This window comes from Temnothorax americanus, unplaced genomic scaffold (assembly GCF_048541705.1).
Source record: "Temnothorax americanus isolate GAGA-0224 unplaced genomic scaffold, ASM4854170v1 Scaffold15, whole genome shotgun sequence".
Classification (NCBI taxonomy): Eukaryota; Metazoa; Arthropoda; class Insecta; order Hymenoptera; family Formicidae; genus Temnothorax; species Temnothorax americanus.
In genome coordinates this window covers 257,424-275,579 of record NW_027509286.1, presented here as the reverse complement: position 1 = coordinate 275,579, position 18,156 = coordinate 257,424, and the positions used below count along the sequence as shown (strand labels likewise).

Sequence of the window (18,156 nt, the reverse complement as noted above, 5' to 3'; positions counted from 1 at the left end):
TATAAAAAACATTCTGAAGAAAATATAAAATTTCTCAAATACTTTTGGAGATATAATTGGATGAAGATTTTCGGAATATTTCAGTATCCGCGTATGTATGAAAATTTCTGATAAATTGCACAGATTTTTTCACATTTTTTCAGAAAACGTTTCGATTGGCGTAATAAAAAAATCTGAAAAATTCTGAGTATTTTAAGAAAATCTGAAAATTTTTATAGAAATTCTCATTAATAATATGAAACATTCTGAGACATTTTTCCACCAGGGGGGTATATAGGTGTTTATGCGAAAAGGCTCCACTAGGATAATATAACGAAATAGTAATTGAGGTTTAAGTAAAGTCTAGAGGAGAGAGTCTTCTCTTAAAAGTTGTCATTTTGATACGAAAACGTCCTCGTTTTACATAGGCAAGCCGTTAATTGTACATAGCAAATTGTAATAAACTCTATGTAATACAAACAACATCCCCCGTTCTCTAAACGGAACTCGTTCTCGCGACGAGGCCACTATCCGAGAGCCGGAGTTCATAGCGGTAATATATAATATATAGAACGTTCGGTGATTTATTCGATAAACATATACAACAAGATCTCGTATTCCTCTTCTTTTTTTTTCTTTTTCTCTTTGCTTAACCGCGTGTCCAAAGGCACACACTTGTTTACACACATACACACATCTCACAGTATAGTACAGCAATATACAAAATTAACGTCTCGTAATCTTCTGTAAATGTCGATCGACTCGTCGCCGCTCCGCATCGCCGTCGGTTTATAATGTACAAAGCGCGTATGCGAATGTATCGTAGTGTATTTGTGAACATGCACATGTAGTGTGAGTACGCGACCCTGCTCCGACAACTAGAAAAATCTACGTCTCAACGAGTTAGCATTTAAACTGTCTAGATCGATTCTAGAATACCTGGAGCTCTCTCTCTCGCCTACCATTTAATTATTCTATCTACGTATGACGAAAATGTCAATAGTCGATTGAGACACTTATTTGTCTTACTGATCCCTGGAACGCATCCTGATATTCGGCAAAAGAAAATTGGTTTCCTAATTGTAAAAAAAAAAAAAAAAAAAAAAAAATTCTGTTAATAATACTAGACATATTTGGAAAAACGCAGAAAAAAAATCTCGACCATTTTGACGTCAAATACTAGGTGCTAGAAATGCCTCCGGACAGTTACTCATATTTCAGTTACTCATATTGAGACATATCCTGATATCTATCGTTTACTTATACAATACGAAAATACGTTGCAAATGTGTGTATGCAACTTCGCATTACGTATTAAGACTTAATATATTTTTTTATTTCTCGTTTTGCCTACTAAAGGATCTAATCGCTTATATTCGTTACGAGTGCAAAGTATTGAAAGAAAGATGGATAGAGATTAAAAGGAATTGACGGGAATTTACCTGAAATTGAATCTATAAATCTAATTTAAAAGACAGACTCCTGTAGATTTTTTAAACTCGATCTTCTTTATAATATAATAAAATGCATCTAGAAAAATCACTCATCGAATCGCACTTGTTTCTCTGTTTCATGACCGAAAATGTGTTAGCGAACGATCGCCTACGCTAAGCGCATTTAATTCTGGTTATCTAATCTGATTTGGCGATCGATGACGATGAAAGACAATTTTGTATCTTAGCATTTTGATATCGATTGCGTTCGCCACATTTGATTGATCGCGTAGAAACTGGATGTACCGGGCAGGATCGGATAGCACATTAAATTTGTCTAGAACAAATCGACGTAGAACAAATGCGTTCGCATTTACAGTATACTTAACGAGATCGCAGTAACGAGAGGTAGAGAGTACAGAATATCTCAAAGCGTTCATTAGGAATGATATATGCTTGAAGAGAATCAAGAAATTTAATTAATATATACAAATTACTTTTTGAAAAGAGAAAATAATTAATTTACTTTCATTATTTCTCTCTTACTAATAAATTCTCCACTCATTCTTTTTTTCCCTATTTTCAAATCAAATATACGTACATGAATCCTATCTCGCAGGAAAAAACAATTTACACGAATTAGAGAAATTAACGAATAATTAGATGGAAAATCGTTCAAATATGCGCTCTATGTAGCAATCCTGGTCGTCGGACGAGACAACTGGATGTACAATTATCCACATATACGCTCCGCATCGGGTGAAAGTCCGTTCAATTCGCGCCATTCGCGGCATATCGTGAATTTCATTGACTAGTTTTTGACACCAACTGTTGGGTGTGAAATCAGATCTCGATCTTACATTGTTAGCCGAGGAGGAAGGTACTTTTTCCGGCTAGCGCGCACATTAGCGACAACATCAAGAGGAACAGGTTCGATCTGGTGCTTGTCGCCAAGCCACACTGATGCTCCGTGATCTCGCTCTCGCGAGAATGCCACCGTATACAGGACTCTGGTCGCTCTCGCTCAAGGCCGGCAAGCGCTTTTTGACAGACCAGCGTGTTATTCTCGTAGATCACTTCCTCGGGGTTAATGCTAAGTGTCGGTAACTTTGTTTCGCCACAGTTGTTGTTTACCACTACCAACAACATGCTGGTATTAGTCACCGGCTGCACCATATACCATCGATGCTCGCAATTTTCATCCACGTCTTTATCGAATGCATTGAACGAGACGTTGCGTAGATACAAGTACACCTGTAGATTCAATGCGTAAATATTAAAAAGTATTCGTAAAAAGCAAATTAGGATCAAAATAGTCTATTTTAAAATAGCCTATCTAGAAATACTCTAATTGCTAAGAAAGCCACCAATCAATTTTTCTGCAATAAAATTATATCTAGTCTAAATGTAATTACAATCTGTAATTTTAATGGTTTGTAGTTATGATATAGTATATATTATACATGTTTTAAAATCAAGTTTACCTCTTGATCGCAAACTTCCGGGCGTGTACGGTTCATCACAACAGTTCGGTCAAAGTATAATCTCTCGTAATTTGGCTCAAGCGGCGGAAGTTTGTCGTCGCCCTCGTGATAATCCTCGTGAACGGCTGATTCGTCGTCGCTAACGTAGCTATACACTTCCGCGTCATCAGATTCCAATATGCCCATCTTCGCCCAAGCCCAAGCGGCTTGACCAACCATCCACGACAATGCTCTCAGGAAATGCTTCCACGGCTGCAACATGACATTTTGCTATTTTTAAGTCTCTCTGCAGCGAATACGAATTGAACTTTTTTCAGAAAAACTCACAATCAGACAAAATAGAAATAAAATATTTCAGATTTTTCTCATCAATTAATAAGTCTTTGTAAAAATCTGGATAAATATGTGAAAATCTGTGCAATTTGTCAGAAATTTTTACACATACGGATACTAAAATATTCCGAAAATCTTTTACTGGCACCGAGTAGCCAGATCTTGACTTTTCGGCGAAATCTACTATATATATAGGTTCGTCGGACAGCAAAGTTTGACAAAGAACATTTTGTCCATAGAGAACTCAATTGCAAGGCAACTTATTTAATTATGAAAATATTATTGACGAGTTTGCATCACGTAAGACTCGTAAGTTACATATTGTAGAGATAATTGATATGTTTTAATATTTATTGTTCCTTTTTGTTTAATGCCTTCACGTTTTATTGTTCGTTTTGGACTGAAAAATCTTTATTTAGTTTAAAAACACAATTAATCATGGATATTAATTATCCATGTGCATGTTTCGATGTTTATACTTAAAAAAAATAATTAGTTTATTAATTTTGTAAAATTGTAATAATAATAAATGTATGATAAAATATAATAATAATGATAAACAAACTAAATAAGTAACTTTTATACCGCTAATGAATAATTAATAGTAAAAACTTTTTTTTCGACCTATAAGTGTGGCTATAGATATCATTATAATCGTCATGACAACATGACCATTGGTTTTGGTCAATTAATTTTAACGATTATAATGATAGTTAGGTCTAATAAAAAAGTCTTTATTGTTAATTATGTTAATAATTATATAATAAATGATAATAAAAATAAATATAATTTAAGAAAATTATAAAATGTAAAAATAAATTTATGTATATAGCAAATAAACGTTTTTTTTTAATTTAGAAGTACAATTTTTTTCATTAAAAATATTTAGAAAGAGGAAGGGGCATAAAATGTTAAGCTCGCACCGGGCGTAACGCAGACTATAAGTTACGATGTGTGGGTAATTCAGCCCCCCAGCAAAAATATTTGGGAAATTATGGGGCGTGTTGTACAGTGTTATTATTATTGCAGTTGAAAGTGCTCACAGTGAGAAGAATGTTGCCGGCGTTGTTGGTTGGCGGACTCTTGAAGCATACCGCCTGATAATCAAAGATCCTTATTCTCTCAAAAACACCATCTTTGACTAAGCTGCTCATTATCGGACCTCTGACATCGCCGAAAAATTTACCGGCGTTGCTTGTCTTGTCCCCGGCAGCGATTATGTAGCCGTTATTGTCAATAAGATAACATGCCCAGACGTCGCCGCAGTGCTTATTACCATCGCAATTACCATCACAATTAAACGTTATATTCTGGAGAAGCGCTTGCAAGGCAGTGTGCTGGAATTGAAAGCCGACCACTACGGCTGGCGCCTTCTTTTCTGCAAATTTGTTTTTACAGATTTAATAATAACTTATGTTTTCTCCGGAGCAGTTGAGGAACGAAAGAAAGGCAGGAGACCCAAACGGTAGCTATATGTATTTCGTGAAGATATAACAGAGAGAAAAGGAGAAAAGGCAGCTGAGAACAACAGACGAATTACCAAAAATACTTGAAAGAGGAAAGAAGAAAATGAAGGATAGAAGTTTAATAGCTATACCCAAACAGCCAAGTCTGTCGAAAGCAAATCTTGCCAAGTATCTATTACAAATTTTGTCGGCAGATAGACTACAGATTTGATGCCGGTTTTGATATATCACATGATGACAGCAGAACGTCAACAGAAGTATAACAGAAACTGTTATCACATCAGTAGGCTCTATCTGCGCGATTTCTCCTACCAATCTGCTGTCTGATTATGTTAGCAGATTCTGCTAACAGAACATATAAGCTGAATGCGGACGCAGTTGATGTCAATCTACCGACAAAATGTTATCAATTTGCTTACTGCGGGTAGATATATGTAGAAATGAAAACTAGTACTGGAGAGAGGAAAGACAGGAGATGCAGAATATGGGCAAGTAGATAGAGGCAAAGAGCATGTTCCATATTCTAAAGGAGTGCGAAGCGACAAAGAATGAAATGCGATTAGAAGAATTTATAGGGGAGAAAAGACAAATAAGTCTTAATTAAGGCTCTCCTTGATTCAACATAGATGTTTTCTTTCTACTTTGATAACGATTTAAATATTGACTTACGGATAAATACAGCACGGCTGGCAGTGACTAGAGTGGTGTTGTCGGCACCTTCATCATCGATCGGCACAGAAAAAACGAAACTGTCTGGGTCTACGTAGTACTGCTCGACCGCTCGCTTATACCATACTTCATCAATAGCATGAGGATACAGGTTACTGAAATGATCCTCCGGCAGCGTACCCTCATCTAATGGGAGAATATCTTGCCACCTGGTCAGTCCGCTATGCGTGGCCATAAACGCTAGGACCACCCCGAAGCGTTGTTTGAACTGCTGCCTACGAGAGAAGACACTTCAGAAATAGCAATTCGGATCGTCCGCGACTCGAGCTGGCGTTTACTTGCACTTTTATACAGGAATCATTATTTAAGATGTATCACTCGTTATGCACAACTACATATACAAGTTATACAGATCTCCCAAATTCGTACGTAAGCTCGCAGCTCCTTTGCGCCATATATACTTGGGATTTAATTTGAAAGATAAGTTTGAGTAAAGAAGGACAAGAAATCATATCGCACAACTGTCTATCTTGCTTCGATTTCACAAACACAAATGATTACCAGACGAGTTATATTGTTACTAAAAGTAAAACATGATATTTTATCATTGTATCATAATATATCTACTATCTCGTTGATTATTGGGTTAATTCGTTAATTAAATAAAAAATAAGATTATATTGCAAAAGATTCGACTATCAAAGAAAGGATTAATTGCCTTTTTAATGTAGAATGGCGCAAACGAACGAATAATACTTTGGAAAATACTATTATAGAAGAGTCAATCAAATCGGGAAAATCCTCTTGCTTTCGCAGTATCACTCGCGAAGCATTCCTCCTTTTCAGGCTTTTGCTCCTGAAAGATGACAATTGCCCTACGACGGCTACGACTTGCAAGCTAATTTCTGCGCCGACCTTAAGATGTCGAAATATGAAAAAAAAGAGAGCAAGAAGAAAGAAGCAAAAAGTAGGAAAAAAACAAGATTATACATATAGCGCGACATAAGAAAAAATTATGAGCGAGTACTTTATAAAGAAAGGTAGCAATTATAATCAACTTAAGAGAGAGAAGATGAGGAATCGTGAGAAATACGATTCTACCAATTTTTCTGTAAAATTCGAGAATTTTTGTACTTTAATACAACCAGAAGAAAGAAGATAAACGCAATTCTTTAATGGAAAGTGAAAAATAGAGCAAAGTGAAAGAAACTCTTGAACGGATGTATTCTGTAAAAGAGAAAAAGAAAGAGGGAAAGATAGAGCTAAGAAGAAAAGAGCAAGATAGGAAAAGTTAACACTCGCATTATAATGTACGGCACGAACGGTTGTGAGAGTTAATTCGTTACTTTCTAAAAATGTAAGGTGCGTTGTGATGGCGTTACCTGGTCATCTGATTCATCAGCCTAGCTAAAGGTCTGCATGGCGTCAAAGTGGTAAGTACATTAGTCAAAAGGAACAGGTGAACTTTCTATCCTCATAGAAAAACAAGAAAAACGAGACAGATAAATGGAAAGAAAAAACTGTGCATAAAATAGTGAAATAAAATAGAACACGGGACGGAGTATTTTGTGTATAAAAATGAGCGCGTGTAAGTTTAAATTCTGATAAGGAAATAATGGTAGAGAAAGAGCGATGTCTCCGTCCTAAAGATGCGTCGAGTAGCGATTAATCGTTCTCTCTTTATATATTTTACATTTATAATTTATTTTTTATATTTTATCTTTATATAAAAATATTTTGTTGTTTCTAATGGATCATCATTAATCAGGTTACTGTTTAATATTAAATGCGATGGATGCGGAATTTGATTCTATCAAGTTTTTATTATAGTTCTGATCGAGATAGCTCTTTTTTTTTAGAAACTATATAATCATCATGCAGATAAAACAACATTAATTTTAATGCAAACGTGATATTACCGTTAATTACAGATTATATGTATGTAAAAGCAATGTAAAACATTATATGTATAAAACTTGAATAATTGAAAATTACTCAAGTAGTTAGAAAATTCGACCGATTAATCGCGCACTAATGCGAATAATAGGGAAAAGGAAAATTCGTTCGTTTTTCCAATTAGTCTAGTCATGCTGTGTAAAGCACTCTTACGTCGGCTAATAAATCGAACATATACTCACTCTGTTGGATCCTTGGTGCTGGGATTCGGTGGGATTTGCTGGGCGAACCACTCGGTTGCCTTAGCATCGTATACCAGACTGAGCAGCAGATTCCTGTCGCAATAGTACGAGTTCCTGTCGGCCTTGTAGGAATTAGCTGTTGAACACAAAAAATGTCAATGCTATTAAAATTAATAGCGCTAAAAATATTTTTGTTAATTGTAACGCTAAACATATAACAAGAGGCCGCATAAGTAACTCAAGAGATCGTGACTTACGAAGAGAGTTATGACTAGCACTCGCAGCGGTGTATTCCGGCGGTGGGGATCGTTGCTTCATGTCGATCCACTTCCAGCCTGGTAGGCGGGTACGCTCCAGAAAATGTAGGAGCTGCAACTCCGAGGAATTGAACCTGTGTTCACCCTCGTAGTGATACCTAACATTTACAATACGTTTTATATAAATAGATGCATATAGAATTGTCGCATCCCATTAGCTTATAGGTCTATTTTTTCTTAGCTACATATCAATTTCATTTTAATGCAGTTAAAAGGAAGAAACTTTTTGTGTGAACCAGAATTGTGAGAGCTATTCGGCACTTACTTGCAATACATCCAATCGGGGTGCACCCGCCAGTTACTACCCGCAAAGTAATCTGTCACGTTTTTCCCTACAATAGTTCAATTCGTTCAAATTTGACATAGGAGATCGAGGTCAGCGACGAAAGCCTCGATAATTAAGTTAGAAGGAAAAAGATATTAGTTTAGTTTAACGTCCGAAGCAGAAATTGAAATTGTTATCATTTCAATAAGTTAAAAATTTTAATGCGGTAGAAAAATAATTTTACACCAATTGTCGTGATTTTGTCACGAATAAAAGTATTAATCTGTAGTCGCGAAAACCGGACTAACAATTAAGGTAAATGCACCAATCCCGCGACCTATGTCTGGACATCTTTATCATTTTAGTTTTTAAATATCTATAATGCGAATTGAAATCAAAGATAAAAATATAATACAAGAAAAATATTTTAATCTTTGATTATTTGATTTTAATTCGCGTTACAACTTATTTAAGGACTAAAATGATAAAAATGTCCAGACATACGTACGTGTCCAGGCATTGGTACATTTACCTTAGAAAAAGTAACATCAACTATACGATTCTCAATTGATGAAAGACCATTTTATGTTTATCATCCAGTTATTAAATCAAGACATAAATAAAAAGTTGTTTTATAATACTTTGTTTATATATACTTTATAGCAAGAAACTTAACATTAATTGAATTTCAAAGATGTGATCTTTCGTAGAATTTACGTAGCGTTAACACAGGAATATTTATGAGATGTAACTTTGTTCAGCGGAAGTAAACTTTCCTATCAGGAACTTTAGGTCTATACGAAGCGTCTGGAGACATGAATTTCACAATCGATGCAACACAAAACTCGTTCGCGAATATCTCCTCGACTCCAAACTGTGTACCGAGTGGCACATTTTGCGGCTTGCCAGACCGTCATATGCCTATAACTTACATAAAAAGCCGGGATTATATTTGAACAGGCAACTTTAACTATTGCTTGTGCCGACTTTCGAGATTTCCATAGTCGCGTTATTGAATCGCCAAACTTGTTCACCGCATCTATTCGATTTGTTCTGACCACGTCATCTTCTACTTGAGTCGCGTTCTTGGGAGTCTCGAGTTTTATTATCAATTCGTTTGCATTTTTCATAAATCGATTCATTTCTCAAAGTACTTTAAAATCGATAGTTTAGAATAATAAGTTTAAATAACAATCCTCAACATTCTGCGTGAAATAATTTCGGACAACTGCTGGCATTAAAAAATGGAAAATATATGCCATTAAAAGAAATCCATGTAATTGCACTAGTAATCCGCTAATATTATATTATTGGAAGCTTTCGTCGCTGCGAGATAGTTTGCTAGAATTAAAATGCGTACCTTTAGCGTGAGATCGATGTATCTCCTCGATAGCGTGCACGCGGAAATTTTGAGAATCGTGCTCGGGCAAACTGACCACTACTGTGAATGGAGTGTCCGTTATTCCCATGTAATCGTATTTTCTCTTTATTCTGCCAACACGTTTCTAAAGCGATAAAAATACACCAATTAAAATAAATTAATAGACCAGTTTAGAAGAAACTTTATTAAAAAATTATTATTTCTTTGGGAATGCAAAAGACGTGTTCCTACGTGTTTCTACGTAAACACGTAGAAACGCGTGATTCGCGTGAATACGAATCAAACCCTAAAGTGAACGATTCGAGTGATAAAATAATAAAGAAATATATAATATAATAAAAAAGCAAAAAGCCTTAAAAGTATCGAACTATCGTTTATTATTTTCTTTTATATTGTTCCTCTTTGCAGATGACGAGAATATTAGGAAAGCTTTTTAACCCTTCGTAGTCACACTTCTCTAGAATTCCGTGTTAGTCATACTGGGTCATATGGACCCAGTCGATTTTGAATGATTGCCATTTTAATGGTATCTGTCCGATCGGGTTCAAATAATTCTGGAACATACCTTGAACATTCTAGAATATAAAACAACTGCGGTTTTGTGAGAAATCAAATGGCAAGTACATGTTGAAAAAAAAACGTGAACGAGTACACGATTAACGGTCTCTATACCTATAAAGGATACTTCAAACTCTTGTAGATGGCGGACCAAGCCCCATTTTAAGCTAGGCATTTAGCTGATATTTAGATCTAAATGAGCGTGGGTCCAATGGACCCATGTGTGACTACGAAGGGTTAATCGCAACTACAAAAATTATATCCTCATAAATTGCACATTTATGGATATTTGTCGTTAAATATTGTGACAATGTACTCACCATGTCATCGTAATGATACTTTGTGTAAAGGATCGAATTACCAGTCGTCTGATTCACCACTTTGTCACGCATCTGCAGAAAAATGCAACAGACTCGTATGTAATTATTTATTAAATGTACATGTAAATTTTAACGACAGTTATAAAAGTTGTTCAAACTTCGACAGCGTGTCATTGACGTTCTACAACTTTCTATTACGTAAATTATTTTTTTATTCGCTAAAATCTGTCAGCTTAATCAAAAAAATTTTTTACTAGTCTTTTTATTTATTTACCACGATGAGTCCGTTGGCGAAATCTCTGGGGCCCTTATCGTTATCCACTAGCTCAACTTCTGTTATATCGACGCTATTATATGCCGGCTTTAAAATACCCTGGAACTATTTTTATAACACATATATATTTATTGCTTATAATCATTTTTAACGCGTTACGTCGAAAATTCAATACCGATATTAAAAATTTCGCAACTCCACGTAACATAAAGGTCAAATCGAGCATACAATACAAGCATGCGCGCGCGAAAAGATTTAAATATGATAATATAATTTAAAGAACGTTTTACCACTGGTCGAAGATCGGGATGAATCAGGATGAAACCATTGTTGGTCACGATAAAGGCATAACCGTTGACGCCGAGCTGCTCCCACGGAGAGAAAAAGAAAGAGAAGATCGTATTATATCATGATTTGCATTTGCCATGCCGTCAATTGATGCACTGTCGGCATCATAAATGCTATAATGAATATTAATAGCAGTTTCGTGTCACTCTTCTTAATAGAGTCGTCGTATACGATGTCCAAAGAGGGGTATTTACTATTTAATCCCTCATACAAATATCTCATTTATTATCATATTGTTAGTATCGTATTGTATATCATCGTGTCATATAATATTCGTAATAGATCATATTTATGTAATTTCTCAACTTTCTAATCTATATCAATAAGAATCACCAATCAAACGCTAAAAATTAAAGAGGAACAAATAGAAGTAAAAATAATTTTCAATTAATTTTAACTTTTGCATTAGTAGTCTTGTATATTATAGTTTTAATTAATTTTAATTAATTCTTGTTTTAATTTTTAATTAATTAAACAAGTTATAGATTTTAACTGTATGGATCATTATATTTTGCACGTTAAACATATTAATACTTATACAATTGTTTAATTATTGTCATTCATAGTTGCTAATGTAATGAAAAATTATTTGTCACTTTTTGTAAAATAAAACGTAAAAGATATATAAGTAACAATATTGCTCACCATGTGTGGAATCATCAATTTCTGGATTTCTTCGATCGATACGTCCGTGCCAGCGACACCAAGGAGATTGGCAATCATCGTCTGCGCAGACAATTACCGATACGTTAATTAGGGAACCTACATTATGTCGCATTGCGTGACGTCTCTATCATATCATGACAACGTTATTATGTCGAAATAAATTACGAATTATCATCATCTCAAGTCGCATAACCAGAAGCGCATCTACCTTCTCCAACAACGTTCTATCACAATGAGAGTTCGTCTACATAAACACGTTTTGGTATATCAAAAAACCATACTTATATGTGAGACATAATCACCCCTCGCGTGTATACAATGATGAGCATGAGATAATTTTCAAAAAGTATGTCACGATATCCATATAATATTTTTAGGAAAAACAAAAATATGAAATAAGAACATTTGTCCGAGTTATTAGTGTGATAATTAAATGTTGCATATTCTCTATAGTGGAATAGTTACTGCAAAGTCTTGCTCAATAAAATGGATGTTTAGCGAAACAGAATAAATATCTGCTATGTTGCAGAGAATGAGAAATAGACTGGAAAGTATATCCAAGTTACAAAAAATCACGTCAATATTAAAATTGTATTTGCAAAATAATGTTTTTATTTTGGAAATGTGTAAAAGTGCGCGCGAGAGGTACGAGCAATAAGAGAGTGTAAATTTCTTGCGATTAGACTCAATAACTAGTTCAACTACTTTCAATGTGTGTAATAATAATAATAATAATAATAATAATAATAGCGATACACAATAAAAACTCTATAATAATTAAACAAAAAATTTTCTCTATAATTAATTAACAACATCGGACGCAGGCTACCCTAAGTGTTAGTTCAAGTAACAATTACCTCCGTTCTTTCGAAGTGACGACCTTTCTTTCTTTCTCTTCTCCATTTATAATAATAGAAAACAATCTAACAGGATATTTTATTTTTATGTATCTCATGCAATAATGTTATAGAAATAATACCGATCATAAGTAGCACATAATATAGGCAAAATTTTTTTTTTACTTCAATTCGAATTCTACAGGAGTGTGATATGCATGTATGCGAGACTAATTAAGATAATTTTGAGAGGTCGTCGCTTGAGTCAGATCTACTGTCTCTGACTAATGTAATGTTTCTGACTAATGAAATCTAGCACTCAATAAACTGCCAAAATTTATATTATTCGTGTACGTGCGTGCCTGCTGTTACTCGTAATAAAAGAAGCAAGTGCCTGGGAAAAGTAATTATTATTATCGTTATGTAAAGTAAATCATTATCCACGTAATATCTTTAAATTTGATTTTCTTCAAAATAAATTCAAATTTCATTAACCAAGTTTCTTTTCTTTGGATGAAGTCCATTCGCTTGCTCCTTCAGTTAATATTTTTCTCTTTTATCATATATATATAGTAGTCACTGCAGAACGATCTCTACGAATCAATCTTTACGAGGATATTATTTTTCGTCGTACGCAATCCAACAGGCGGGCAGAACTTTGCCTTTTTTCTACTCGTCTTGACAGGACACAGGGTAGACTAACGTACCTAAACCTACCTAATGACTTGAAATAATTCCAGTAACTAACGTTACGAGATCAACATAAGATATCAGAGAGTCGAATGTGGACCTAAAAGAGATCTATGCGTGTGTCTACGACCTTGTTCCAGCATCATTTACATCGCGATTTTCATACACATATATTTTTCATACACTTAATAAATTGAAAAATGCATGTAATAGATTAAGATGTTCCTTTCTTAATAGAGACAAGAAAATTTAGAATAATTGCAATGTTATTTAAATAGTATTTTTTCAAAGTAAATATTCTTCAAAGGTTCATGAGTCTAATGAGTAATAAATTAAGATCCGTTAAATGGCAATTAAAGCTGATAGCGAAGATGAGGTCGTAGGTCGTAGGTCGTAAGTCGATCGCACGAAAACGAAAGATAAAGATACAGGATGTACTATATATATGCATCATAGAACAATGTTGCTTGAGTTTTTTTGTTTTAGCTGCCAACCTCTCTTGTTTCTGTCACCCAGTATTCGTTCACCAGCACCTGCCTTGTGATGTTCTGTGGACAAAGAGGAACTTAAAACCGAAGCAAGTGCAGCGTGAGTATATACCTCAAGAATTCGCGAATTTCGCGATTTTTATCTCGTTTATCATTTTTTTTTTGTATCAACGAAGAAATCACATTTACGCATTCAAGATTTTGTTGATTACGCATCAAAGGATTTGTAAAAATGTTGCGAAGAGAACGTGAAAGCGTGTGAAAGCGCCAGGGTTGGAAAGTAACGCGTTACTAATTACTAATTGTAACGCCGTTACCGTTATAGTTAATTTTTTTTGTAACGGACTAGTAATGGCGTTACTTTTTTCTTTTTGTAACTGTAACAGTAACGCGGTTACATTTTTTCAGTAACGGTAACAAATTTAACAGTTACTTTTATCGTTACTTCTTATATTTTGAATCTATTTATGATATAATTTTCGTATATTCAATTTTCAGTCTTCGATCGATATTCATAGTCCGTAGTTATATTTAAGATCGTCTTTATAAGAATAGTTTTAAGATATCATAAACCTGCAATCACAGAACCGTATTAGTAAGTAGATATAATTAGTATAAGAACAAATTTTATAAATACCGGCCAGCTTTGAAGCCGCGCGCTTGCCGCTGCGCTTCTTCAATCGCGTTAACATTTTTTTAATTAAGGGTACAAAAAAAGTATGTATTTATAAATTTAATAAAAACTAAAATTTTTTTGTTTTTATTTTGAACATATTATAAAATCTTTCTTTTTAAATTTTTTGTGATTTCGCAATTTAAAATATAGAATTTTATTGCTTTTATTAATATTTTAACAAAAACATTACAAAAGTAAACTTTTTAGTCTGTTATCGCGTTTTACCATTAAAAAAGTAACGGAAAAAGTAACAAATTGTTTTACTTTTTAAGTAACGATAACGGTAACAGTAAATTAGTAACAGCTAGTAACTGTAAGTTACTTTTAAAAAATAACTTTTCCATCCCTGGAAGGCGCACACAACAGAAAGAAAAAAGTGAATGATATTTGATAATGATTGCTGAAGAGAATTGTCGTTTTATCTAAACGTAAGGGGATCTTAATTAAACCTTTAGACTGTCCTTTGTCTACCTTCTGTCAGCCGACTGGACATTATTCGCAAAATAACAGGCAAATAGAAATCTTACCGCGTTTTCACGTCGATCAAACACTGGCATGCTGACCGAGGTCATTAGTTTGTATTTTTGCAACCCGCTGGTCTGATCGTACCACCGCTTCTGCTTCTTCACGTATCGCCGATCCTGTTCCTCCATGTTGGGGTACTTCTTTCTCCTGTTAAACCAGAAGACAAGCTCCTTCTGCTCCTCACTTTCGTGCTGCTCCCACATCCAGTCGGTCATTTTCGGATCCGTCACGTCGGCGTAGACGGGTGTCCAGATGGTCGGATGATCTGTACGGCCCAATACCAAGGGCCTCGCCATCACCGGCACATATTTCAACACCTAGCAAATTCGAAAAGCTTAACGAATAATTTTATCCAAGTCGTTATAATCTGGACAGATATTCTATCCGTTCAAATACCTTGAAAATATTTCTCGCTCATTATAATCTTCTCTATGCCCAAACTTCTATGATTTATAAATTTGGCATCACGACTTTCTATTAAAGTAATTAATAGCGCTTTTTGCCGATGGTTTTTATCAAATATGAGATTTTTAGAGATTAAGGTCTTTATATATTCATCGAATTTGAAAGCAATCTCGGTCTACTGACCTCTTCTCTGACTTCCGCCGGGGTGCATAAATGTACGTAGTATCCTCTATTGGCGCAAGCCATCCACTGCACCTCCCGGACATCTGCCACCTCCCGACCGATCAGATAGGTGAATACTCTGACAGGCATATCGGCCTTCGAAGGGTCGTCCAGACCCTTCCAGTTATACTCCTCAAAGATCTCCTTGTAGTTGTATGGTACGCCGTCGGTGATCAGCATGATTGCTTGATTGCATCTAGCACCCTTCAATTGCTCGTCGCGGAATGTTTCGAGCAATTGAAAAGCGGTCGTCAAAGCCAGAGAGAAGTTGGCAATCTGCTCCGTATTGAGATCCGAGATGGCTCGTTTCAACTCTCGTATATTCGCCAGATTAGCTTGGACCAAGGTATTACTGAAGCACGGCACTACCTGTAAACGTGTCGCTATTAATTAATAATTTTACTAATATAATATTTAATATTTTTTTTGTATATATTTATCTTTTTGGCTTGACAAATTTAATTCTTTCCGTTGATTCTTACCTCTTTAGTCTCGTTGGAGAATGTAATGATGTTGACGAAATCATTGTTACCGAGAGTGTCAAGGATGTTGTTTATCACATGCTTGGCGATCTCCCGCCGCATACCGGTCATACTACCGGACGTGTCCATTAGGATGAGAATATCTTTCGGACTGGTAGCCGCTTCGATGTACCAGCTCCTCGTTCTGCAATCGAACAAATCCACCTGCTCCATGGGCCAACTTATGGCAGGATATTGACGCATGAAACCGGTCGCGCTGCCGAAGTATTGCCAGGACAACGACGGGTCCAGCTCGTAATTGCTGATGAAAGTGCGATCAAGCGTCTCGGACCACTTAATCGCCCGGATGACACTCGAAGCGCGTTCATACACGTTCGTGGGCACGTGCACCGCTGACATATTGAGATTCACGTCGCCACCGAAGTGAAGACTCTTCTCGAGGTCAATGGTGATGTTCTTCGTATTGATGAACTCGTAGGTTTCCGGCGGATCAACATCGGGGGATGATTGCGCCGACGTTTCAGCCACGTCCATTATCCTCTGAAAAGCAAAAGCAAAGTCACCAAAATAATTATATGCCTAAATAATTATAATTTGCAATTACAAAATTCAAATGAAACAATATATGTTCAATAATGATAAAGAAGACTGTCTGTTGTTATCACTGCAGCTTGAAAACTTGAGCATAAATGAGATGAAATAGAAGAATCGTACCTTGATAGCCGAGATCTTCAACTCCATCATAGCCTTGATGTCCTTAGCGATCTCGCGGACGAGAGCACTTCCGTCACGAACCGTGATGTCCGCCGACTTATAGCTGTCCTCGAATTTGTCCACGTTCGTCACCAATTTTCCCAACTGCGAGAGCTCGAATCCTAGCTTGTCCGCCCATCCTTTCACTCTGCCAATTAAAATAATAAAATATAATCATAACATATAATGATAATAATTTCTATAAAGAAGTCTGGATAAAGACATTCGTTTTACTACTATTTTATTTGTATTGTCTTATTATTTTTTTTGTAGTTTCTTTTTATATCGCGAAGTCAGCATAATGATTTAACAATAATTATAATTAATTTATAATATCTACTTTAATAAATAGAATGCGCAAATAAAAATTGTTCGTTCACAAGGTAACTAAACATTGTGTATAAATAGCAATCTGACAAAACGATGGTAATCTGATTCATGAAAGAAATCCATTCTTCAAAGTGAAGTGACGAATCATAACTCTTGTCCACGAATAAACGAAAGAAGTTATTCTTTCTCTGAAAAAAGATACCGCGCACGCATATATAAATCTAGAAGTACATAATAATTCAGTTCTTGTTCAACCATCACAATAAAGTGGCTGTGATATTCTTGGCGAAACAAATATCAATGACAAACAATTTCTGCAAAATTTTCTTTTATTTCCGAAAGTCTTTTATGGGACATGCCGTCATCGCAACGATTTCATCAAGAAACACAGTCCTTCACGGTTGACCTAAATATCACTTTATCGCCTCATTACCGCCATGTGAACGTGGGGTGATCGAGCTCGTGTTATTGCCGCAGAATTCAAAAATAAAACGAGATCGCAAGAGAGATCAGAAGAAACAAAAGGGCAGACAGATGATTTGCCAGACCACGAGGCCACGAGGTGTACTTACATATTATGGGAGATGCTGTCGCTACGGTCGAGTGCCTCGATCAGGATCAGGACGACGACGACAGGTATGAAGCAGGGCCTCATAACTTTCCCTGACCCGCTGGCCACCTTGGTCCGCTCCTTAAGGGATTGTTCGTGCGCGAGAACACGGTAAATAAAATTGAAGTTTGCGTTTCACATCAAGAATGCCCGCGGTCGTTCTATTCGACGTCGATCGTCGTCGATCGTCGTCGTCGTCGCCGTCGTCGACGTCGTCGTCGTCGTCGTCGTCGTATGCGCACTCACTAACTTTGTGGCGACTCACGCGGGGCGCGGGGCCTACGGCAGCTCACTCTCGGTGTCTATAAGCGCTTTCCAGGGTTATCGATTTTCCGGTCAGGCTTGCGCACGGAAACACGAGCGAACGACGCGTGAGCCCGCCAACTGTCGGTGTCGACGATAAGAATTGATAGGATTGTTCATCTTTCGATATACATTTGATTGTCGGGCAAGTGGAATAATTGTTAGGGTATACTTATTAAAAAATAAAATTTACTACTCCTAAATT

At 35.9% G+C, this 18,156-nt stretch overlaps 1 protein-coding gene across 5 annotated transcripts; it reads right to left on the bottom strand.

Annotated features, from left to right (window-relative positions):
• Positions 1 to 362: 362 nt before the first annotated feature.
• Positions 363 to 17,864, bottom strand: Stj (voltage-dependent calcium channel subunit straightjacket). 5 transcript variants are annotated; one of them, XM_077401798.1, is made up of 19 exons: positions 17,611 to 17,864; positions 16,670 to 16,856; positions 15,956 to 16,495; positions 15,435 to 15,842; positions 14,849 to 15,163; positions 13,652 to 13,705; positions 11,611 to 11,691; positions 10,908 to 10,982; positions 10,618 to 10,722; positions 10,344 to 10,415; positions 9,445 to 9,589; positions 8,085 to 8,151; positions 7,760 to 7,917; positions 7,503 to 7,638; positions 6,747 to 6,779; positions 5,365 to 5,639; positions 4,273 to 4,607; positions 2,897 to 3,148; positions 363 to 2,666 (listed from the first exon to the last, which is right to left on the bottom strand). In XM_077401798.1, exons 1-19 carry the CDS (start codon positions 17,691 to 17,693, stop codon positions 2,277 to 2,279), a joined length of 3,711 nt encoding a protein of 1,236 aa, XP_077257924.1. In that variant the 5' UTR covers positions 17,694 to 17,864; the 3' UTR covers positions 363 to 2,276. The 5 variants fall into 5 exon arrangements, with proteins under 5 accessions (XP_077257924.1, XP_077257925.1, XP_077257926.1 ...); XM_077401799.1 differs by having other exon boundaries at positions 8,085 to 8,136; XM_077401800.1 differs by lacking the exon at positions 6,747 to 6,779 and having other exon boundaries at positions 17,611 to 17,863.
• Between the last annotated feature and the right edge of the window lie 292 nt (positions 17,865 to 18,156).

Coding starts and splice junctions, on each gene's coding strand:
- Stj (XM_077401798.1), bottom strand. CDS start 17,693: ATGAGGCCCTGCTTCATACCTGTCGTCGTCGTCCTGATCCTGATCGAG. Junction 16,857..17,610: donor GACAGCATCTCCCATAATAT/GTAAGTACACCT, acceptor TTTAATTGGCAG/AGTGAAAGGATGGGCGGACA. Junction 7,918..8,084: donor CCCGATTGGATGTATTGCAA/GTAAGTGCCGAA, acceptor TGTAAATGTTAG/GTATCACTACGAGGGTGAAC.